The sequence below is a fragment of the Ursus arctos genome, unplaced genomic scaffold (genome assembly GCF_023065955.2).
Source record: "Ursus arctos isolate Adak ecotype North America unplaced genomic scaffold, UrsArc2.0 scaffold_6, whole genome shotgun sequence".
Lineage (NCBI taxonomy): Eukaryota > Metazoa > Chordata > Mammalia > Carnivora > Ursidae > Ursus > Ursus arctos.
Window position 1 is genome coordinate 68,465,947 of NW_026623078.1, and position 25,003 is coordinate 68,490,949.

At 41.4% G+C, this 25,003-nt stretch overlaps 1 protein-coding gene across 1 annotated transcript in view; it reads right to left on the bottom strand.

Moving 5' to 3' along the window:
• SNTB1 (syntrophin beta 1) overlaps positions 1-25,003 on the bottom strand; it is a 218,948-nt gene that overhangs the window by 79,651 nt on the left and 114,294 nt on the right. The window contains exon 3 of the mRNA XM_026495500.4: positions 4,389-4,596. Coding sequence (XP_026351285.2) covers positions 4,389-4,596 — 208 coding nt within the window. The remainder of the gene's footprint in view (positions 1-4,388; positions 4,597-25,003) is intronic.

Consider the following 25,003-nt stretch of genomic DNA (forward strand, 5'->3'; position numbering starts at 1 on the left):
GACTGAAACACTGTGTTTGGGGCATATTATATTTTACAGTTCCGGGTGAAGATTAGCACCTATAGGCCCTTTTGGGGTAGGTTGGGGCTTGTAAGGAGGTAAAAGTTTTAAGACCAAGAAAAACCAAGGAAAGACCACATTGGTACACCTGACCCATCTACAGGTAAGGGTACTCACAGGGAAAGCAGCACAGGGCCTGGACTGTTACTGCCATAGTTCAGAGGACCAGGAAGTGAAGGAGACCAAAAAAAAAAAAAAAAAAAAAAAGGCTCCAGCTCAAAGGCTGTTGGCCCAGTGCTGACCTTGACATTGTAGGGAGTCCAGAGACTGGCTAGGAGAGTTCAATCAAGGAAAGACTAAAATCAGGTGCAATGCATAAGCTGCAGTGGATTCTTCTAAAAATTAAAGAAATCATGATTATCATCACATTGTTCCACTCTCTAATTATTCCCGTATCTTAATTTAGAGTGTGACTTTAGATCAAACACCTTCCATTCTCTGGGTCCCAGATTCCTCATCTGTACAAAGAAGAGGTCGGTTTAGATCACTGTGGTAGTTCAGGCTGTTATCACAGAACACCATAGACTGGGTGGCTTAACCGCAAACACTTATTTCTCATAGTTCTGGAGGCTGAAAGTGCAAGATCAGGGTGCCAACATGGGGTTCTGGTGAGGGCCCTTGTCCTGGGCTATACCCTCACATGGTGGAGAGAGTGCTCTGGTCTCTTCATCCCTAAGAAAGGCACCAATCCCATCGTGGGCACTCTACGCTCATGACCTCATCCAAGCCTCATTACCTTCCAAAGGTCCAACCCTCAAGTACCATCACCTTGAGGATAAGGGCTTCAATATATGGATTTGGGGGGACAGGAATGTTCATTCCCTAGCAATTACCTCTGAGTCCCTTCTCTCCTATATTATATATGAAGCTTCCCTATTGCCCACCATCAAATTCAAATCATCTGTCCAGCTTTCGATATCATAATTGGATGCCATCCAAGGTGCCAGATGTGTTTGATGAACCCTCACCTCCCTTTAGATCAGTCTCTAGCTTGCCTTCACTACAAGCTGTATTAATCCATTACCTCCACTTTTTTCTATGTTCATTCTCCTCTCTTGGAGTGCACTGAACTCTCTTCATTACCTCAAGGACTAGCCATTTTGGGGAGCCATTCTTCCAGCCCTCAACCATCTCACAGGGAAGAATGGCATTAATATTAAGTCTTCCTCCTGTGGAGTATAGAGGTTTTAGGATTAGCACAGACAGGATTTTAAAAGGGAAGTTGTTGTTGTTGTTTCATATTGTTTTTGTTCATGTAAATGCCAGTTCTAAAAATCTGAAATTAAATTTAATGTGTTCAAACCATGTCCCAGAGCTGCTGTTATTAATCACAAAACCAAAGATTAACAGCATAGGAAAAGACAAAGGACATCAATTTAAGGTAAATTACAGCTGAATATATATAGGCTCACACTTTCCATCTTTACAAATACCAAGCAAATTCTCTGATATTTGTGATAATATAAGAAGGCTACAGTATTAAGGATTTGCCATTCATTGTAACATTTTGCTGAAAACCATGTGTATGCCTCCACACTAGGATTCAGTATTAAATATTTAATCAAAAAAGATTCCAGCCTGGATTTTTTTCCTTAGGACTTGATCTATGGTAATCTTTTGAGAAGTTCTGAAGCTGAAGGCAATAAAAGACATTCTTGCTTCTGATAATTGTCTATGGTAAATCATTACTGCTCTTAGGAATACAATGTATAATACAAGTTGAAGAAACATCTGTAATGGTTACCTGAATTTATAAGAACAATACTATTCTAAAACCAAAAAGAGCTTTTTATGAGCTTTTATTACTGTTCCATGGAAATGCCTAATAATGTGTCTACTGATAATATGGGACAAGCAGACAACGTATAAGCGAGAAAATGGAAACTTTGGAAAAAATGTCAACATCATTAATAATGACACAATTGTATTTTCCAACATTTCCAAACAGTAATGAAGTTTGTGTTAAAAGAGATGGAAAAAAAGAAAGAACCTCCAGGAGTTGAGAGCATCTCAGTCACTTGGAGGTAGATATGTGTGCTGGACAGCTCCCTTTGACCCTCCAGGTCCAGTCTCTACCCTTTTCTACTCTGCTCCTGCCTTTGGAGAAGGAGCTTATCAGAACGCATCAAGTGGGCTCCCTTGCCACTGGCTTCCGGGCAACCTCAGCCAATGGGAGGCACCAGCAGGAGATCAGTGCTCGGGGTCGCAGGGGTTATACTTCCCTCCCAAAGACCATAGCTCTTAGTGGTGGCCCTTTTCTGTAGCTATGAGTCTTGCTAGTTTCAGGTAACTGCTCCTTGTCCTTGCTATTTCAGATTAAGGGGTGGCAGTGGAGTGCTTATCCATCTCTTCTTGGTTTTCCTTACCTTGGCCACACCTTACAAATCATCCCTTCATTAAATTCCTTCCAATCATCACTTTTGAGTTTGCCATCCACTTCCTGCCAGGACCCTGAGATTTCCAGGACATCTGCCAATTTACTCAGGGCCCTAAGCAAGTGAGGACATCTTTTTATCCCAAACCTCTCCTCCTCCTATAGCAGATAATGTCTGCTGCTTTGACTTCCCCAGAATCCATTCAGTCTGTTCCTTGCATAGCAGCCAAACTTGCCATTGGAGAACCACCTCTCCTCATCTCTCAGGGCACAAGGTTTGGGTGAGGCTGATCCCAGCACAACCCAGGGTGAACATCTGATCTAAGTCAGTTCAGTCAGGCTTAATCTAAGGACTTCTGTTGGAACAATAAGGGCAAAAAGGCTTTTATTCAGGCAGACAGGTGGCTGTAATGGAAAACACAAGCCTGGAACTGTTGGGCCAAGGATGAGGGCTTGCCTACATGTACACCAATGAAGTGGGCAGGGTGCAAAAAGACGGGAAGCAGGACTAGTATCGTTATTTGGATCCCTGGATCCCACCATGCCTGCAGCTGATTCTTGGGCACTGTTCACTGTTCTCAAAAGTGATACATCCCTTTTTTGCTCAAGCTGAGTTGAGCTTTCTGTCATATGCAATGGAACGATCCCCCACACATTTGGAGGGAGTAAAAAGTAGAGAGTATTAGAGACTGTTGACTTCTAAAATGCTGTCATCCTGATCTGCAGTATTGTTTTCATTGAGAACCCCAGCACATAGGTCACGAGAGGCTACCTGTGGCTTTTGTTTATTACACTCTGGGTGCTACCACCACCTGCATTGTTCCTTTCATCCTTTGAAATCTGTGACAGATGGGACAACACCAAATCAAACAGCCCACTCTGTGTTGAACTCTGTGGCTGAGACCCAGGCATGAACTGGTGCAAACAAAGAACAATGGTGGAAAACAGCCTAATGCTCTGTTCAAGTATTACTTTCAAGTGCTGTTTGACTGGGCCTGCTCAGATGACATGGTTCACTGGCAGGAAAGCTGTTTATTGCGACAATCATTATTCCCGTTTACCGCCTATTACAATGTGAGTCACTGGGAGGTCAGACTGTTCCAAAAGCCCCGTGTTCCTGAGCACTCCAGGTCGAGTTCAAGGGACAGCAATCAGGTATAGGGATAATGGCAAAGGTTCAATCCTTTGAAATGAAGAGAAGGGTTAACTCCCAGCAGACTCCTGCAAAGTGAGTTTTACTATCTTCAACGTATCATGTAGCTTGGGAAAAGAAATCAGAGTGACAGTGTTAACATGACCCAGGTCCTTTTCCACAGTAGCTGTCTTCCCTGAGAACAAAGATTAAATCTTCACTCATCCTTATACACTTCACTTCTGCCTAGTACCGTGCCTTGCACAAAATAGGTGCTCACAAATGATGACCTTCAGGGCCTGCTGGCTTAAGAACACAGATAAAATACAAGATAATATATCAAAAGAGTTCACACCTGGTAGTTGCTAAGGACTCTTTGCTGTTATTGTTATTATTTGTAAATGAATGTATCCACATTATTAATATGCAGGTTCATGAAAACTCACAGAAACTCCCTCGTTAAGCAACCTGTTCCACTTCCTTACCTCACAAGGCAAAAAAGCTCCATTGTGCCTTCAAGTTATTTTCCCTGACCTTCATATGTGTGACAAACTACACATCTACTCACTCATTCATCCATTCGACAAAGACTCTGTGACCACCTGCAATTTGCAACGTATTGGACTCTCTGGGGGATTCAAAGCGGATTAGGACACAGCCCCCCATGTATGACACAAGCCTGCTGGAGATGGACAGGAAGTCCAAAGAGCCTGTGAATGAGAGATCCAGCCTGTGCAGCGAGGTAACTGACTTCACGGTTGCAACAGGTGCTGGGAGAACCCGGGGGGGAAATGTCTACTCCTGGGGGAGCATTCTCCTTACCTTATCTGCAAGCCAGCCAAGATGCCTGATCTCTCGGCTCCCAGCAATGCCTGTTTTCCCCAGCTGCTCTCTGACCTCAGCAATCACTTGGGTCAGCAGGTCACTAACATTGGAATGGATGGTACTGAACCAGGCCTGGGCAGTGGCTGAGTCCTTGCTCCTTAGGATCACCGTGTGCTTAGCATCTGGAGAGTGGATTTCAAGCTGCCTGGAGAAACAGAGAGAGAAGGGTTAGAAAGTTTCCTGGTAGGTCATGCTTTGTCAAGTCCTGGGCCACAAAGGTCAATTAATTCTGTACTCTGATTTTTGGACTTTGTCAGCTTTGCATGGTTTATCTTAATGCTCCCCTCATCCATCCATTCATTAATACATTTGTTCATCCACAAACATCCACTGAATGCCTAGGTATTGGTCTAGATATTGGGGACATAGTTATTCAACCACCAAGTCATCTGAATGAAGAAGTTCTGGTTATCCTGTTATTCAGCTGACTGGCTTATCAATAGCATCATATCAAGACTTCCAAACTGTGACCTGATACTAACTTGCTTTACCTCTCAATCCACAGAGGTTTTTAATAATGTACGCACATGCTTGCTGCTACTGTAGGAAGTAGACTGAAATATCTAGCCCCACGCTTAATCCTACTGCTCAGTGTTAATTGTGAGTATTTAAGAACCAAAGATGACCAAACTTTGCATTCCTCAGGAATCCTGTCTGTGGCATACTTCCCTACCATTTAATCCTGTGTAATGAAGAAGTGACTCGGCCTAGGAAGCAGTCACAGTGGGGAGAGAGGCGCACTAAGAGCTCTCTTTAAAGTCAAGTAAGAAAGAAAAGAAAGAAAAGAAGGCAAAAGTCAAACACCAAAGCTTACCCCAGAACTCCATATGGACCACCTGAGATACAGAGTGAGATCTGCATACTGTCATTGTGGTAAAAGAACGAAGTTCTAGATAGATTTTTTTTTTTTGAAGTACTCCTAGATTAACATGACATTGCAAAAATAGTATATATTTGGACAGTATAATGGACCTCTCTGTCCTTTATACCCTTCCCCCAGTCTTTCCCTATGGTTATGGAATACAGTATCGAAGCCAGGAAACTGACATTGGTGCAATGTAGGTGTGTGGTTCTATGCCATTTTATCCCCTGTGAATCACAGCACTCAGAATACAGGACTATTCCATCCCCACAAAGCCCTCCCTCTAGCTACCCCGATAGTCACAATGCTCCCCTCTCCACTGTCATCCCAAATCCCTCACAACTATTAACCTGTCCTTCACATCTATACTTTTTAGACAGCTAATTTTTATTGCAGGGAGAGAAAAACCCCACGTTTATTCATTCATGTATACATGCAAATAAATATTTTTACATTCATGTTTGCATCAGAAAGATATAGGAATTGGGAAGATTCAAAACTGAATAAAAATGATCCGTTTGTTATTTCACCCCTTAATTATTATGCTACCATGCATTGAATATTTACTATTTATATATGTATTTCTCATAATATCCCTAAGACTGATATTATTAATCCTATTTAACAGAAGAAAAAACTAAAGTTCGGAGGGAGAGATAATTTACCCAAGATCACACAGTGATGCTAGGATTCAAACCTATGTTCATTAGGCTCAAAATCCCATGAATTTAGGTACTTTATTACAGTGTCTCTCCTTTAGGTGGGACAACATCCCATGGGCGGGGGAGGGCGCTCATTTTCTTCCACAGCTGTCTGAAGTCTCATTCTCATGCTCAAAAGTATCTTTAGCTCCTGAGTTTCAAAATAACAATTTTGCAGATCACCTGAAAATCAGAAGTCCCAATGCAACTTGGCCTCGTTAACATTCAAAACCAAACTTTTACAGTGAGTAAACCTTTTTACTCATAAACTTAAATTGTGGAAAAGGAATGATTTAGAAAGTGGAATGTCCCGGGGGAAGTTTTAGCAAAAATTAGCACTTTGGTCAAAAATTTGCAAAACAAGACTCCTAAGACTCCAAAGGTTTTTTGTGATAAAACAGGGAATTCTTTAGGTGACATCTGTCCTCAGAAGAAAAAAAAAAAAATCTCATGCCTCTTGCGCACTTTTCAAAGAAATGGGAGGTAATTCTTAACCACAGTTGTTACTTTTTAGTAAAGTTACATAGCTAAATACCAACCACGGTTCTCAAAAAGCATTAATGAGGGCTTAATGTGCTTTTCTTTTTCATTTTTTCTTATTTTAAAGATTTTTACTTCTCTCTTTTTTTTAAGTAGGCTCCATGCCCAGCATAGAACCCAACGTGGGGCTCGAAACCACGACACTGAGATCAAGAACTCACGACACTGAGATCAAGACTTGAGGTGAGATCAAGAGTTGGGACGCCTCACCGACTGAGCCACCCAGGTGCCCCAGGATTTTAAAGTTATCTCTATCCCCACGTGGGGCTCAAACCCACAACCCCCAAGATCAGGAGTTGCCTGCTCTACTGACTGAGCCAGCCAGGCGCCCCTCGGTGTGCTTTTCAAATTATTCTAACATGATCTGTTATTCCAGAAATTTAAAACCTGCAACTATTTCATTTACAATATTTTCTTTTGAAGACCCGGATTTGTTTTTAAACAAATGACGGTCTGGGAAGCCGCCACTCCCCAGGTATCACACACACATACACAAATGATGCCTGCAAGAAAGAAAGGAAACAAAGAACATCTCCTTTGTTGGATTGCCAGCCTGCCCCCAGAGGAAAGCTGACTTGTAAACAAAGGTACAGGCTAATGATAAGAGGCCTGTTTCTCCCAGGTCCTAACAGCATTTAGCATCATTAATTTTTAAGTAAACTTTTTAAGTATAACCTACAGACAGAAGAGTGTACAAATCGCAGTGCACAAATGTACTTTTGCAAAGGGAACACATTTGCGGAACTGCCACTCAGATCAAGGAACAGAACATTACACGTGTCCCAGAAGTCCCCTTCAGGCCCCCTTTCCAGTTATTACACCCCTCTCCGCTACTCCCTGCACCAAATCACCACTACTCGGATTTCTGTCACCACGGATTACTTTGATATCAGCCAAAATGCATGAGTTTTTGTTTTCATTGGCTGTGGTTGCCTGAAGTACAGAGAGGATCTTGGGCTATTTCTGGGGCAAACTAGAGGGTCCTATGCTTTTAGTGGTGGTTCTCAAAGGGCAGCCAACCGGCAGCAGCAGCACCACCTGGGGAACTTACTAGAAAAGTAAATTCTCAGATCTCACTCTGAAGACACTGAATTAGGAATTCTGGGGGTGGGGCCCAGGAATCACCCACCAGGTAAATCTGATACAACTGGAGTTTGAGGAAGGTTGCTCTATGGGTTCATAAGAATCCCTGAGCTTGGTTGGTTGCCAGGGTTTCCAGTGGCCAAAAGGTGGATCAAGCTCCTCCAATCAGTCTTAAAGTGCCAAAGAAAGAACACACAGGACACAGCAGAGAGGCCTGTGGTTTTTTATAGTCAAAAAAAAAAAAAAAAAAAAAAAAGGCAGAAGTTCTCAATCAAAAGTGTTCTTCAGAATCCCCTCTACCTCTGTTCCACCTAAAAGAGCTCCATGAGGCCCACGTGCAGGATGTCGATAGGAATGGGGGCCATCACTAGAGCTACAAACATCTGCTAAGGCCCCTTAGTTTTCTCAGTGCCAAAACTAACCAGCAACTGTGAGGGCGAAAGGAGATGGGGAACTGTTTTACCTTTCTGAAATACTTTGCTGATAACATACCACAAAAAAAAACATTTTCATATATTTCACGTAACCCATTTTTTAAAAGCAATTTCAACTCCAGTAAGTACTTCATCAATTGGTAAATGCATGGAAGGAGATAAAGATGAAGAAATGAAGTAGAAATAGGGGAGGGGAGGAGGGGGAGAGGAGGAAAAGGGAAATAAAAACTCCAGGGTGGAAATGCTACTGTGGCTGGGTAGCTGAAGTCATTAAGGTCAGGGAATCACAAATGCATGACACACTGGAAGTAAAAAAAAGCACCCCCGGGCAGGGGCACCTGGGGAGCTCAGTTGGATGGGTGACCAACTCTTGGTTTTAGCTAAAGTCATGATCTCTGGGTTGTGAGATCGAGAGCTCCACGTGGGGCTCTGTGCTGGGCGTGAAGCCGGCTTAAGATGCTCTCTGTTCCCCCCTCCCCTTCTCTCTGTCCCTCTCTGTCTCTAAAAATAAAATAAAATAAAATAAAATAAAATAAAATAAAATAAAATAAAATAAATAAAATAAATTATAATAATAAATAATATCTTAAGAAAAAAGCACGGGCGAAGCAGTGTCATACCACTGATGTCAAAGTGATTTTTATAAATGTTTGTAACTGTGGAGACTATTCTGGGAAATGTATCCAGGTGGGTTCAACGAGGAGGGAAATTGAGCAACACAAGGACAAGATTAGAAAGGAGACTTCACTGTCTCACATTCTACCTTCTGGATTTTGTTCCCTGTATCCATTGTGTATTCACTGTACTGGATGGTAGAGAAGGAGGAGGAGGAAGAGCAGGTGGATCGGGCTTGTCTCAAATCCAAGCTCTGTCACTTTATGAACTCTACTCTCTTATGACCATCTGTGATTCTGTCTGCCCAGTTTCCATTCCCTCTTTCTGGCAACAAGCTTTACCCCCATTCTCAGCCTCAGTGGTTTGGGGACTCAATGGTTTGAGTGTTGTAGGTGTGATGTGATTTGGGTCATGGAGATCTAGACCCAGGATTTCTACAGGAGTAATTGTTAAGGAGATTTTTTTCCTTATCACATCTACTGAGGGGTCAGATAAAATCATGGATCTACTGAAGGCCATCTTGCCATCAAGAAGGGAGGGTCTGCCTGCAAATGAAGCCAACACTGAGGAAAACAGAGTTGAGAGTGCTGGATCCAGCCATACCTGACACACAGCATATCCTGTACTTTTCTCCTATGTTCCCCTTTTTGCTTAAATCAATTTGAATTGGGTTGTGAGATACAACTAGAAGTCCTGACTCACTGACCACAAATAGGTCACATAATTTCTATGAGCCTCGAGTTTCTTTATCCCCTGTACAATAGGGGTGGTGGTGATGATAATGATGATGAAGTGATAATGATGATTATAATGGAAGTGGTAAAATAAAATCTTCACGGGGTTACTAGAGCATCAAATGAGATAATAATTGTGAAAGTGCTTTGTGACTTGTAAATCCTGATATTAGCAGGTGCCATTTATGCTTTCAGCATTTTAAGACTCTTCTGTTGGCTCAGTAACAGGGAAAAGGCACTGTATTAGTGAATACAATGCTTTTGAATTGTCTGCACATATGAGCACATATAAGCAAGTTAGTTCTTTCCTAACTACACCATTAATAGAGAGACGAGGCATGCATATTGAAACAAAATCCTAGTAAATCTCGAGTTACAAAATGGAGTCAGAAACATGCAGTGATTTCTTAATCCATGTACACAAAGATATGCTGTGCCTACATTTCAGTTTTCAAGAAAACTCACAGGTGTTTAGCATGTGTTGGGTGTCGCTGTCCCTGGGAAGCTCACCATGTATATGGTAGAATGAATAGCATCATTCCAAATTCATGTCTACCCAGAACCTCAGAATGTGACTGATTTAGAAATAGAACCTTTGCAGATGTAATTAAAGTAAGGATGGTGATGAGATCCTTATTCCATTCATCTACCCACTGAATTAGAGTGGGTCCTATATCCAAGGAGGTGTCATTGTAAGAGACAGAGAAGACACGGAGACACAGAGAAGAAGGCAGTGGGAAGATGGACATAGGGATTGGAGTGATACATCCCAGTCAAAAATTGCCCAAGATTGGGAAGCACTGGAAGCTAGGACAGAGGCATGGGATGGTTTCTCCCTCAGAGCTTCTGGAAGGAAACAGCCCTGCCAACTCCTTGATTTCACACTTCTGGCCTCCAAAACTGAGAGGGAATTAATTTCTGTTGTTTTAAGCTTCCCCATTTGTGCCCACTTTGTTACGGCAGTCCTAGAAAACTAATATACCGTGTAACTATCTTCTTGCACGTAGTTGAAGGGGAACTGCATGAATGTGTAAAATACACAGAAGCTGAAGTACTCCTAAGATACAGATCACTTAGAACGATGGCAATCATGCTTCCACGTCGACACACCTTGGAGTTAAACAGTCTTCTCCTTGGCAAAAACAAACAAAAAACCCTTACCCCACCAGCATTCAATTCTATAACCAGAAAGAGAAAGGAAACCCTCCTGAAATGAGGGACACAGATAAAGCAGTAGGAAGCACGCAGGCCCATAGTAGGCCTTGCTCAGTAAATCAGAGTGCCTTCTACTTCCCTCCTGGAATTAAAAAAAAAAAAAAATCTAGACAACCTCCTTGCTAGCTGATGAGTCCTACATTTCTGGAACCGGGAAAGAGGAGGGAGGGAGCAAATAAAGGAGCAATAAAGTCAGGACGGCTGATTGGAGCTATTTTCAGCAGGCCAGTCTTTTATAACTCCTATTTTGTTCCCCAGTTGAACTGACCACTGCTTGATGAATTGTGTTTATCTGTAGTTCAGCGATAAAGTTCTCTTTTAATTCCCTGCTGAATAGAAATATTTAGGGCAATGCCACAGCTGTGTTTATTCTCACACTCCACCACAGTTATGTAAATACTGCCTATGGAACTATTTCTGATAAAGGCCCATACCAACCCCGAGGAATTACACGCTCACTAGATGTCTGCCAAGATGAGCAGTTTCGATCCAGCTTGGCACAGCCTATGAATGATATCACAGCTTCTCAGAGATCATTTGGCAAACCTTGCAATAAAAGAGTAATTTTCTTACCCTCTTACTCTTTTAAAGACTCCTGCTGAGACAAATAATATTTCCCAGAATTCTCTACTCCCCCTGTTTAGAAACACGAGGCTGCCACATAAAACTTGAAGCCTCTTAACACAAAATTAATAAATAAAACCTGCAACCTGGCAACAAAGGTTTCACGCGACCTTTCCCCTCTAATGCGAGGCTGGAGAAAACACAGGTAAAGGTAGTCAGGAGGAGAAGCCCTCTGGGCTTGTAGCAACCACTGGGAATGGAGGGGAATTCATTCAAACCACGTGGTTCTCGGTCATTACGGTTGCTTCCAGTTCCATGAATCTCTGATTCCCAAGGCTGATACAAAATATTCCCTCACAGACACATAGATGGCACACCATTAATAGTGGCTATCTCTAGACAGTTGAATTTTGAGGGTTTTTTTTATTTCTACCTTTCTGCTTTTCTTTAATTTCTAAATCTTTTGCAATGAAGTCAGACAAATATTAGGGAAAAAGTTTCTTTAAGAAAGGGAATGTTCGCCTACCTTTTCACTAGGAAAAATATCTTTATGTGAACAAGAAAACACTACAGAATAAAGGAGAAAAAAAATAAGAGTCTTTTTTTAAATCCTCAAATTGGTTGTAGCTAAAAGACTTCAAAAGGAAGAGATAAGAGGCCCGTATTTACAGTATTCATAATGAGGAGAACTTGTCCTGTGGGGATGAAAACGCCACCACCAAAGGTATTCACTTTCCTCATTTTGTCCCTTCCGCCAGCCTATGAGGGGAATGGTATTAAGGTGTCGACTTTACAGATGAGAAGATGGCACCTTGGAGGGGCTAGTATGTTCAATCTTCCGGTCAGTAAGAGGCAAAGCTGGAACTGGATCCCTATCGCGTCTGACTACACTGCCTGTGTCTTAATCATTATGTTCCATTGAGTAGAATGTTTGTAAAATGTGGTTTGTTGCTTCCAAGAGTAGAGGATGTTTTTCATCTTGGTTGCTGCTCACTGTCCTTCAGACCCCCTTCCTGTGTATTTGGAAAGTTTTCCACGTTAGGAGTGGAGCTTCCCTGTGATAGTACCCAGAATTCAAGTTCCCCGTCTTTCTTGCTGCTAGGGCTCATAGCCACTCACTCAAAATGGCAAGGATGCACCGTGAGAAAGTAGTTGTGTATGGAATCCATCTTTTGGCGAGTATGGTGGTGGAGGCATCCAGCTCTTACTGGCAGTGGTGGCAGATCTTGGCCAGTCCCGAGTTGTTACTGGGGCAAGCTGAGCTGAGGCAGTTGGGCGCACGGTGGCATGGTTGTTAAGTGGCTCAGCAACAGTGGGATTTCTTCTAGAACAGCATTCTCAACGTGAATGGGTGTTGAGCTTAGCCTGCCTCTCCGAACTCTTTGGGAAATATGTGAGCATTCTCATATCCTCAGCCAGAGTTGATTCTATTGCCTGAAACCACAATCCCCTGCTAAGAATGCAGATTTTGGAATCTAGTTGCCATGATGGGAGCTAATGAGATCACCTAAGGAATATGTCAAGTGTGAGCAGTGAACAGAAAAGGAGCCAGAAAAGGTGTTCTGCTGTTTTTCACAAAATCCCATTTCAAAAACAGGTCACGCATGATATAGTATTCTGCTAGGCTCTGAGGGAACCTGACGATATCTCTCATGTTGGCTAGCTTTCAGTTTTTCAGTAACACATAAATTTACAAAATATGTGAAGAATTTCAGCACTTCGACTTTCCTAGGGGAATGATATCATTATCAAAGTTTTAGAAGACGAGTCAGCTAATGTCAAACTAGAGAAAACATTTTGTTTTTCCACTACGAACTTCATCTGTACCTCACAGAATACTCTGTGATTTGACCTTACTCAACTGATTTTCTTTTTAAGCCATTTAAATATACATGTGCTATGCAGGTCAAATAAATTTACATTCGTCTCCAGATTCTTAACATCCTACACTGACAGCATAACAGTCCATCCCAGAGTCCAGTCCAGAGCATAGCATTTGCAGTCTGAACATCTATTTTTGCTTCTTTTGAATTAGATTATTTTGGGCTGGAGTTAGCAAATAAAAATATAGGATGCCCAGTGAAATGTGAATTTCAAATAAACAATGAACAGTTGTTAGTGTTGAGTACGTCTTGCATAATACCTAACGGAAGAAATGGTATAAAATACATGGAAAGGATATAGAAAATAAAACCGATAGGACTTCATGATGGATTAGTTCTGAGGGATGGGGAAGAGGGAAGTGTCACGGAGTTTTCTGGCTTAGACAGCTGAATGAATGACAGTGTCTGTTACTAAGATAAAAAATTGAAAATGGTTCAGATTTGGCAAGAAACACGAGGTGGGTAAATGTCTCTATCTTCACTTAGGTATCTTGTAATAACCTCAAACTTGTAATGTATATCTAGACCAGCTACACCCCAAGAGTCTGTCTCATCTATGATTATTTTCATGGAATTAACTTCTTCCCGATAATCCATGTTGGATGACCCAATCGTTCTTGATGTCTCCTGTCCTCTCCTCCCAGTATCCATTCAGTCTCCAAGTTTTATCACTATTACCTTGGTGGTATCTCCCTTTCAGAAGAGATAGCCAGGCTATACATTAGCAAGTTTTCTCAGTGGAGCTAGGGTAAGCACTTGTCTAGGATGGGATGTAAGTTTTACTTTGTAGGCCAACTTTCATCAAATGGTAACCGTTGCCTGAAATGATATTAAAAAGAGCCTGAGGTCTCATGCTAGACTCAATGAGTAAAAGTAGCATCATCATATATTGACATCTGCCATGGACATGGGAGTGGGGACTGGCAGCACTCATGTTTTCTATTTGATATTTCTAGAAAGCATTTTGAAATGTAGCTCTCACATGTAGCTCCTGATTGCCCCAAGCTTGGAGAGAGTCATGGCTTTCTGTCACCCAATAATTTCTCTTTCAAGGCTTATCCCTTAATAGTTTATCTCTCCCTCTAGATTGTAAATTCCCTGAAGGTATGATATATATTATGTTAATATCCCCCTACTGCCTGACACACAGAGGGGCATAGCCTGTAAGTTTCTCCTGGGCTAAGTGAATGGATGGCTCTATCACTAACAGTTTGTCCAGACTCGATGGTGGCTCCCTTTCTAACATCTTGTCAAAGTTCTAGAACTCCCTCCCTTTACATTGTGGTTTTCCCTTACTACACGTTAACCCTTTCAGTCTTGAATAATGAAATTTAATTCTATGGTACAAAGTGCTTCGGTTCTAAATCATAATACTTATTTAATTTAAATAAATAAAGTCAAACATGTTTTAATGTCCCAGAAGGATAGTTTCCATGGATGATGTATAATAGTAGTCAATTCTGAAGTGTTTAGTTAATATCATATTATCTTGTTTATCAGACAATTTGTCATACATAATTTTCTTAGGCTAATTTGTGATCTTGCCAGCCTTATCCAGGTTGGATGTAAAAGCAGACAGACTTGCAAATGTGTATAAATTAGGGTCAAAAGATGACACGAAATCAAAGTAACAAAGAATACCTCTATCTGAGAGGTAAGAACAGAAGTGGATGCCACTGAACACATTTCTGTCTGACTCATGGACAAAATTACAAGACGGCTTGTCATTCATTGATTAACCAATAATTTTTGAGTGCCTGGTACCTACCTAGACATGGCATGAGGCACACGAGGGGAAGGGAACTTAACATAGATATGATTTCTGCAATCCCTGAGATTACAGTCTAGCAATCTTGGACAAGTACACACGTTCTTAAGTTTTCAAATAACATGAAAAATTCCTACCATGAGAGAATAATTTGTATCTGTTTTAGGAACAATCTTTTATTCAGTTCTTAATAAACTAAGCAGTAATTCACCACCGTGAAGTCTGCAGCTCCTTCTACATATAATAGTACTTCACCGAAGCCAAAATCACGCTCATCTGTTCTGTTTTAATTTCTACTAAGTCTTTCTTTTTAAGGAGGGAGGAGAAGGGGAGAAGGACAAAAGCATTGTATCTCCAGTGCCCCTATATAGAGAAAGATCCTTCAACAAGGATTATTAGTAGTCACCACCCAGCAGAGAAGAGGGGCCCATGAGAATGGTAAAGACGAGGGAAAATTTGGATGAGATGAGAAGGATTTAAAGAGGCCACCACATGAAGGGACTAGAATAGCCGTGGAACTGGGGTTCAGAAAAGTGGAAAAAAACATAGGCAATTTTAGTTAGCATGGGAGCACTAGACGAAGAGAAGTAGAAACCAAAATGATCCTAGTTAAATGGATGAACAAATGAATGATCAAAGACAGAATTAGCAATCCAGAAAGAATTTAGAGGCCATTTAACCCAACCACTCATTTCAAAGGTGAAAAATCTCTAGGGAGGAGAAGTGATTTATTTATCCAAGGTCACACCTGTAGGTAGCAGTACTACTGAACCTAGAATCCAGAATTCCTAACAAGGATGTTTATCCAAGTTCGGGCACAGAGAGCTCACACGCTGGAGGCCAACTTACCTTTCTTTACAATTTTCCAGAGGGCTGGTCCTGAATTTGGGGCCAATACCTCTTTCTGCATTTGAAACAGTCACTGTAATACTATGTAGATATTTCACTGTCAAAGTATTTATGGAAATGACAGCTTCATAATTATTTTCTCTGTGAAGCCTTTGCTCAAAGACATGTTCACCTCTTTTGTAGATAGCAATAATCATTTCATTACTTGAAGGGTTTAAACAAGCACAAACAAATCAGCTACCCACAAAATTGCTATTTTTAAAAAATCTATGTCTGAACTATCTAGACAAGTTTTAAATTGTCATGCAATTCTGTACTGGTTGCAAGAGAGGGTGAAAATCAGAATAATGCTAATGATCATCCCAAGTTTCAAAAGGTCACACTACATGAAATTCAATCTTCTTCATTCTTACAGTAAATGCCAAGGTGCCAAACAAGTTGGGAAGAGAGTCAATCTCTCTGTGAAGGAGCAAAGCTGTGGGTTAGATTTGTTTAATTTTGTTTTGACTTTATTAGTTTTTTTTCCTTAAAGAAAATACGTGTTAAAATAGTAGAATGGAAAAGTTGTTACTCATGAAGGAAATTTACTTAAAGCTTTGTACTTCTTGACATGGAGGTATATGGGGAGGAAGAATGGGGAGGAGGGTAGGCCATGGGACGGGAAAGGAGAATGCCCTGAGTCTGTGGTTGCTACAGGGAAGAGCTGAGCTCCTGGGCTGGTCAGATGCCTGCCTCTGCCTATAGCATTCCAAACATGTGCTCCCTCCAGATGTGCAAGTCAATTGATTGAACTTGCTATTTTCAGCTTCGTACCCTTGGGCAATCTGCATGAGGGCTGCTTATCAATTACACTGGAGTGCGTTTACCAAGATTAGAGATATCCCTCAAAATAAATAAAAAAATCAACCAGCCAACCAAACAAACAACAAACAAAAACCAAAAGAAACCAGATACTTATATGGGGCAAGTACAGATAAGCTTAATCACATCTGAGTTATTCATTCAAAAATATTTATTGAATGCTTACTCTCTGCCGGGCAGTCTGCTAGGTGCTAGGGTCACTGAGTCCAACAACATGGCCATGGCCTTCAAGGAGCTTGTTGTCCATGGGGCTAAGGGAGGTGCTGGCAGACAAGAACCTGATGATTGCCCTCCGGGAGTGGTCACGTAGTACAGTGGTTAAAAAGTCGTTAATGGAGTCAGTCAGCCTTGGTCTGTGCAGTGGCTATGAGCTGAGCATCCTTGAGTGAAAAACTCAACCTCTCTGCATCCTAGTTTCTTTATCTACAAAGAGGAGTGGGCTGAGTTATAACAAATATAACCCCTGGAACAATGATGATCCTAAAGCTTAATTATTTTAAATATTTTTTATTTAAGTTCAATTTAGTTAACATATAGTGTATTATTAGTTTCAGGGGTAGAATTTAGTGATTCATCAGTTGCCTATAACACCCAGTGCTCATTACATCAAATGCTCTCCTTAATGCCCATCTGCCAGTTACCCCATTCCCCTACCCACCTCCCCTCCAGCAACCCACAGTTTGTTTTCTAGAGTTAAGAGTCTCTTATGGTTTGCCTCCCTCTCTGTTTTTACCTTGTTTTATTTTTCCTTCCTTTTGAAGGGAGAGGATAAGTTGGCTAAATCAAAAAGGAGGAGGAGTAGCCAAGGGGAATATCCAAGGGAGACGGGCAGCCTGAGCAAAGCACAGAAGGGGAAAATTGCATTGCACATTGTGGAAACTGCATACAGTTCTTTAATGGCTTAGACAAAGTTTAGGGAAGAGGCAGGCGAGGAAGTGGGAACACAAACAGGAGAGTCCAATGAAGACACACTGCCAGAATTTCATTTAAGCAAGTGATGTGATGGAGGTGTATTTTAGTGAGATAACACTGGGAAGATGGGATTGTGGGGGGACAGAGACTGGAGGCACAGAGACCTGCTAGGACATCTCTGCAGTGACAGGGTGGCAGCAGTAGAAAGGCAAAGGAAAGACCACATTAGATATTAAAGGTTAAACTACAGCAGAGTAAGAAGAGCGTTCTATTGTGACCATCTGATTTACGAATTAATACTTGTATCTTCGGGAAAATGTGTCCTCCAAATATTGAATTCAAAAATGCCCATGCATGCATGCAGGAGTCCACTAGGCATGGGAGGAGGAGTGGGATACAAAGAGAAGTCGGATGTAGTCCAAGCCATTTATAGCCTAGTGAAGGGGATGGTACCAAAATAATTATAATAGAGGGCACAACAGGTGTGCCATTAAAGAAGCACAGAGTATCCAAGGGAGGCATGTTGGAGGGTAAGGATCAGGAAATAGTTCAGGAAGGGAAAGGCATTTGAGATGGGCCTCATGGAATACGAGGATTTTGACAGGTGGGGAATGAAGGGCGGGCATTCCAGTTCGTGGGGACCATCCATGACCAGGGACAGAGATGCTAAGGGTGTTTAAGAATAGCAAATAGTCCAGTTTTTCTGGAAAACTATTTCTATAACTGCATTGATTTTTTTAACAGTGTTGCTGAGATAAAACTGACATACAATTAACTGTACATTCAGTAACGAGTAAGTTTAGACGTATGTATACCCACCATGATGGCTCTTCTTCCCTCCATTTCTCTTTTTATACCTTAGTTTGCATTATCTAGAATTTTAATAAATGGAATCATCTAGCATATATTCCTTTTTTCCATATAGTATCATTATTTTGAGAGTCATACATGTTGTAGTACGTGTCAGTAGTTCATTCCCTTTTATGACCAAGTAGTAACCATTGTAGGACACACCCCTGTTTATTTATCCATGTGCTCTTGATAGGCATGTGGGTTCTTTCCAGTTTTTGGTTATTACAAATAATGGTGCTAGGAACATCTGTGGTTTTTTTTATAGATACATGCTTTCATTTCTCTTGGGTAAATAGCTAGGAGAATTGCTGATTCATAGGTTAGGTAGGTGTGTGTTTAACATTTTAAGGAATTCCCAAACTGTGTATCAAAGTGGTTGTAACAGGGCGCCTGGGTGGCTCAGTCAGTTAAGTGGCCGACTCTTGATTTCCTCTCAGGTCATGGTCTCATGGTCATGGGATCCAGCCTCATGTCGGTGTCCGGGCTCAGATGGAGTCCACTTGAGATTCTTTCCCTCGTCCTCTGCCCCTCCCCCACTCATGCTCTCACTCTTCTTCTCTCAAATGACGAAATGAATAAAATCTTTTTGAAAAAAGTGGTTGCACCATTTTTCATTCCCATTCGGCAGTGGATGGAGGTTCTAATTCTTCCACATCCTTGTCAACACTTGATATGATCAGTGTTTTTAATTTCAGCCAAATTAAACCGTGTCGTGGTATCACACTGGTTTTACTTTACGTGTCTATAATGACCAATGATGTGCATCTTCTCTTGTGCTTATTTTCTATCCATCTACCTTCTACAGTGAAGTCTTTGTATACATTTCTGCTGTTTTGTTTTAAAAATGTATTATTGTTTTTTTCTTATTTAATTTAGAGAGCTTTTCATATATATATATGTCTGGATATATGTCCTTTATCAGAGACATGCTTTGCAAATATTTTCTCCCAGTCTGTGACTTGTGTTTTCATTCTCTTAAGAATTAGTTTTAATTTTAATGAAATCCAATCTATCAATTTTTCTTTATGGATTGTGATTTTGGGGCCACATATAGAACCTCCGACTGAACCAACTCCACAAAAGCTTTCTCCTATGTCCTCTAGAAGTTTTATAGCTTTAGGTTTTACATTTAAGCTGATGACACATTTCAACTAGTTTTTGTATGTAAGGCATGGATTGGAACTCTTTTTTTTTTTTGCATTTGAGTATCCCATTTTTACCGTACCACTCACAATAAAGACTATTCTTTTTCTACTGAACTGCCTTTGTACTTCTCTTGAAAAATCAGTTGTGCACCTACACAGGAGTCTTTTCCTGGACTCCGTATTATGTTCCATTAGCCGATTATCTATCTTGATGTCAGTATCTCACTTTTTGATGACTGTAAACTTTATAAAAACTCCTGAATGATATGGTGTGAACCATCCAACTTTGTTTTCTTCAGAGCTGTTTGGCTATTTCTATATGCAGACTCTATTATGTTTCCATATGAATTTTTTAATCCATTCTCCCATTTCTGTAGAAAGACCCATTGCGATTTTGATGAGTATGGCGATACACCTACAGATCAGTGAGGGGAGAGTTGTCATCTTAACAAGACAGAGCCATTCTTTTCTGTATTCCCGTCTTTCTACTTGACATCATTTTCTTTCTGCTTGAAGGACTTTCTTTAGCACCTCTTGCACAGGCCTGGGGTAACAAGATCTTTCAGCCTTTGTATGTCAGAAGAAGGCTTTATTTCACCGTAATTTCTGAAAGGTATTTTCACTAGATATAGAATTCTAACTTGACACTTGTGTTTTTCTTTCAGTACGTGGAAAGATCCTGCTTGACTTTCTCATTTGCATTGCTTCTAAGGAGAAATCAGTTGCTGTCTTGGTTTACTCAGGCTGCTATCACAGAATACCACGGACTGGGCGGCTTATAAATGCAAATTTATTGCTCACAGTTCTGCATCTTGGGAGGTCCAAGGTCAAGGCTCCAGCACATTCCGTGTCTGGTGAGGAGGTGCTTCTGATTCATACAGAGTCACCTTCTCTTTTTACTCATATGGTGGAAGGGACTGGGAATTTCCAGGATCTCTTTAAAAGGTCGGTAACCCCATCATGAGGGCTCCACCCTCATGACCTGAACAGCTCCCCGAGGCTCCGAGGCTCCGTCTGCTAACACCATCACACTGAGGACTAGGTTTCAACATATGAATTTGGGGGGTGGGGACAAAAAAATATTCATCTACACCAGTTGCCTTTTCTTTGTTGCTTTCAAGGTAATGTGTCTTTTTTCTTTGGCAGCTAATTTTAAGCTTTTCATCACTGGTGTTGAGCAATTTGATAATAATGTGACTTGGTGTCACCTTCTGCATGTTTCTTATATCTAGAGTATATTGAGCTTCTATGGATTAGTGGGTTTATAGTTTTTATCAAAATGGGACCGTTTTCAGCCAGTTTTTCTTTGAAAGCTTTTCTTCCTCTGCCCCCTTTGAGGACCGAACTATAGGTATATTAGGCTGCTTGAATTGGTACCATAGCTCAATGATTCTATGTTCATGTTTTTAAAAAATTATCCTTTCTCTCTGTTTCCCTATGGACAGTTTTTACTACTGGGTCTCTTCTGTTATTAGTATTAGCCAATGTGATTTTCATTTCGCACAATGTAGTTTTCATCCCAGGAGCTTGATTTGGATCTTTTTTGTATCTTCCATGTCTTTCGCTAGCTTTTTGAATGTATAGAGCACAGCTGCATGAACTGTTTTAATGTCCTTGTAGGCTAATTCTAATATCTGGGTAATTTTGGGGTCCATTTCAATTGACTGGCTCTCCTCTGCATCAGGAAACATATTTTCCCTACTACTTTGCATGCCTGCTAATGTTTTAGTAGATGCCAGACATTGCGAATCTTAATTTGTTGAGTGCTGGATAGGTTTATAGTCCTAAAAATATTCTTGAGCGTTTTTTGTTCGTTTGTTTTGGTTTTTTTCCAGGACACAGTTAAGTTACTTGGAAACCATTTGATCTTTTTAGGTATTGTTTTAGGGTTGTTAGATAGAACTGGGATGGTGTTCCATCTAGGATGAAGTCTGTTCCTTTGTGCACTCTGTGAATCACGACATTTTCCAGTCCCACCTCAGGACAGGCATTATGCCTGGCCTTATGGGAGTGCTGAGCAATGTTACCTCTAATCCTTCGGGGTAGTTTTTTCCCTTGGTCTTACACAGTTTGCTCATAGGCACACTGATCAAGTACTCCACTCACCTTGAGGAGATACCCCCCCCCCAAAAAAAAATCTCCAGAATTCTCTCTGTGCAGTTCTCCTCTCTACTACCTGCCCTGTAGGTAATAGCTGTACTGGTCTTGCCAGACTCAAGATCTCCTCCCTGTCCTCCCAACTGAGGGGGCCTTTCAGGCTCCACTGGGGTGCTCTGTCCCTGTGCCATTGCCTGAAAACTCTCTCAAGGCAGAAAGTGAGGGCAATCTCAGGGACTGTCTTGTTTCCCATCTCTCAGGAACCACTGCCTGAAATCCAAGGTCTTGAGCACATCTTTCACCTGCGCTCTGGTTGTTTCAGGTACGAGGGAGGATAAATCTAGTTCCTGTTACTCCATCTTGCTCAGAGCAGAAGTCTTGTACCTTGCCCATCAGTAGAAGTCTTTAAGATAAGGTCTTTTCAGCATGATAGTCTTCATAATGAAGGCATTATGGCATGTACCACCACTGATGTATTAAGTGACAGCTTAGACTGTATTCACTTCATGTCACTTCAAAGGCAATAAGGTAGCTACTGTGATTATAAAGATGAACCCACCCAACGGGGGCTCTGCCTTCCTGGTTTCCAGATACAGCAAACAAGTGTGAAAGGAACCGATTATAGGGCTTGTATATTATCCTTGCTTTTAACATTCCCTCTTTTTGAATGGCGCCTGCCAACACCATCACTAATTATGCATAAAGGACAGCTGGAGGAACTAAGAACCTCGAGTCACAGGATTTTGCTAATTTTAAGCAGCCCTTAGGCTTAGACTTAGGGGCAGAAGTTGAAACTGTATAGGGAAGTGGTTTATGCTGATGAGCTGTTGACTTCTCTAGCTCATGCTATTACTCTGCTCTCATAACCAGGATAGAAAGCTGGCTCTACTTCAGATAGGAGGAGATAAAGCCCTAAATGTCCCCCGCTCCAAGAATCTGAGGGAACAAAACAGGCTGAGGTAAGGTACAAGGTTGATGACATCAAGGAGCTGGATTACATATAACCATCTCCACAGTGCTTCCAATTTTGAGATGAGCATTTCATAAAAGTCATTCGAAGCAATATGTTGACCTTTCATGAGTTGGAGCAGCTGACATTTTGCCTGGATCAGAGCCAGGGTGGGCGCTATTCTAAACGAGAAATCAGTTATCCCATCTGCACTGAAGGAACTTTCCTGATCATTTGTTAAAGCTTTATTTCCAAGGCACTGTGTGAATTTAATTAATTTTCCCATCACCATCCCCTCCTTAATAAAATCCTCACACCTGTGGATTCACTAGGAAATTGAATTTCAGCTCTAGAAAACAAACCAAAAAAAAAAGACATTCAACTAAAGGAGGAGAGCTTAGTTTGGGGAAAGCCGAGTGATCGAATCAAAATGAAAGTGCCTCTCAAACTGTAATGAGATGAATCATATTAAAATGCAGATTCTGGTTCAACAGGCCTGGAGTGGGGCCTGAGATTCAGTATTTCTCACAAGCCCTCAGGTGACGCATTGCCTCTGGTTGTCTCCGTAGCACACTTCGAGTTGCAAGGAGCTGGCAGATACTGAAACCTCATTCATGTTTCATTTTTCCACTAAGTCATTGTCGTAACCTAGGAACCTTTCCAACTGAGCTTCAGTTTACTCTGATATAAACTGTTCTCTAAGGTCCCTTCCAGATCCTCAAAATGTATAGTGTTCCCGGAAAGTACAGGTCTAGCTTCTCTGGACTTGTGAAGTCACGCATTCTATTGGCAGACGTGCACTGAGCACCTACTATGTGTCAGGCACTGAATAAGGTCCTGGCTAATTAAGGATGCACTAGATCAAACCCCTGCACTAAGACATCAATTCAGAGAGAGAAGCAAGCACTGATCATGTGATGCCTCGCACGCTACCAAGTTGCTTCAGCAACGGTCGGTTGTTAAGAGTACATAGACGTCTGAGAGTCTAACTGTGTTTTGGAAAGCAGGTGGGAAGGGCTGTCATCCTACAGTGGCTCTCAGACTCAAGTGTGCATCAGAATCACCTGTAGGCTTGTTGAACTACAGATCACTGGGTCCCACCCATCGACCTATAAGAATTTGTATTTCTAACAAATTTCCAGGCGATGCTGATGTTTCCGGTCTGGGATCATACTATGAGAAACACCGTTCTAGACTTCAAGCCACACCAACGAATGAAACAGGGTTTTTGCTTTGGATTAGATGACCAGAAGGAGACACAGTTCAGTGGAGGAAACAGGCTTGTCTTTGCCTCACCGCATACAGAATGGATAGGATAATGTTGGGAGGGGTTTGAAGACAGAGAGAGAGTACAGTGATAGTTCTATGCTGCGTGAGCTTTGGATTCAGAAAGGGATAGGCTCAAAGCCCAGTCCTGTCACTTCACTGCCTTGGTCTTAGTATAGCAAGTGCCAAAAAATGATGGTTGGTGTTTCTCGGAATAATAATAGCAATGATTCTATCTGGAGGGAGGGAGACAGGAAAGGCTGCCCAGAGCAGGTAATATCTGTGTGATGACTGGTAGCTCGAGAAATAGATCTGTTAAGGGTTAGCGGGTAGTGAGGTAAGTAGATGATTCTAAGTAGAAGGTGTCACCAAGGTGTCAAATTACACAGTACTCTAGTCACTAAGTACTTTATGGTATGTGTGCACATATTATGGCCTTGTGAACATAATCAAATTTAAGATTCCTTGGGAGAAACTAGCTCTTTAAAGGAGTCTTATGTACAATTCCTCTGTGAAGTCAAAAGCAAGACAGGTTTCAGTGGCAAGTGCACAATGGTCACGGACTCGGAAGTCCTGGGTTCAAGTCCCAGATCTGCCTCCTAGCAGTTAGTTCTGCAACATGTGGCATCCGTGTACCTGTGACCTTTCCATTTCTATCAACTCTACAATGCGGCTACCATTATCATTACTGCCATTCTCTATATGGGAAGACTGAGCCCCAAAAGGATTAGATAAAATGCCCAAGGTTATTAACTAGGAAATACGGACTGAGCCAGTATTTGACCTCAAGTCTATCAGATCAAGTTTTATGCTTTGGGATTTTTCCTTTTGATTATTTTAAAAGATGATTTTCCATACTTCACCTAATGATTAGACACAATGAGAATATTTGTTAAAACTGTAGATTTCTAAGCTCTTTCTATGGAGGTTCCAATTCTGTGGGTCTGAGATGGGGCCAGGATTCTGTGTTTTTAATCACTGACTGCCTCTACCCCATCCCTGCCACTATATAAATTTGGGGGAAATTGGAAAGCATCATTACCTCTTATAGTGGGTTGAATAATGTCTCCCCAAAATTCATGTCTACCTAGGACCTCAAGGCAACCCCTTACTTGAAACTGGGTCCTGACAGATGTAATTAGTTAAAATGAGGTCATCGTGGATTAGGGTGGCCCTAAATCCAATGACTAATATTCTTATAAGAAGAGGACACAGGGGTGCC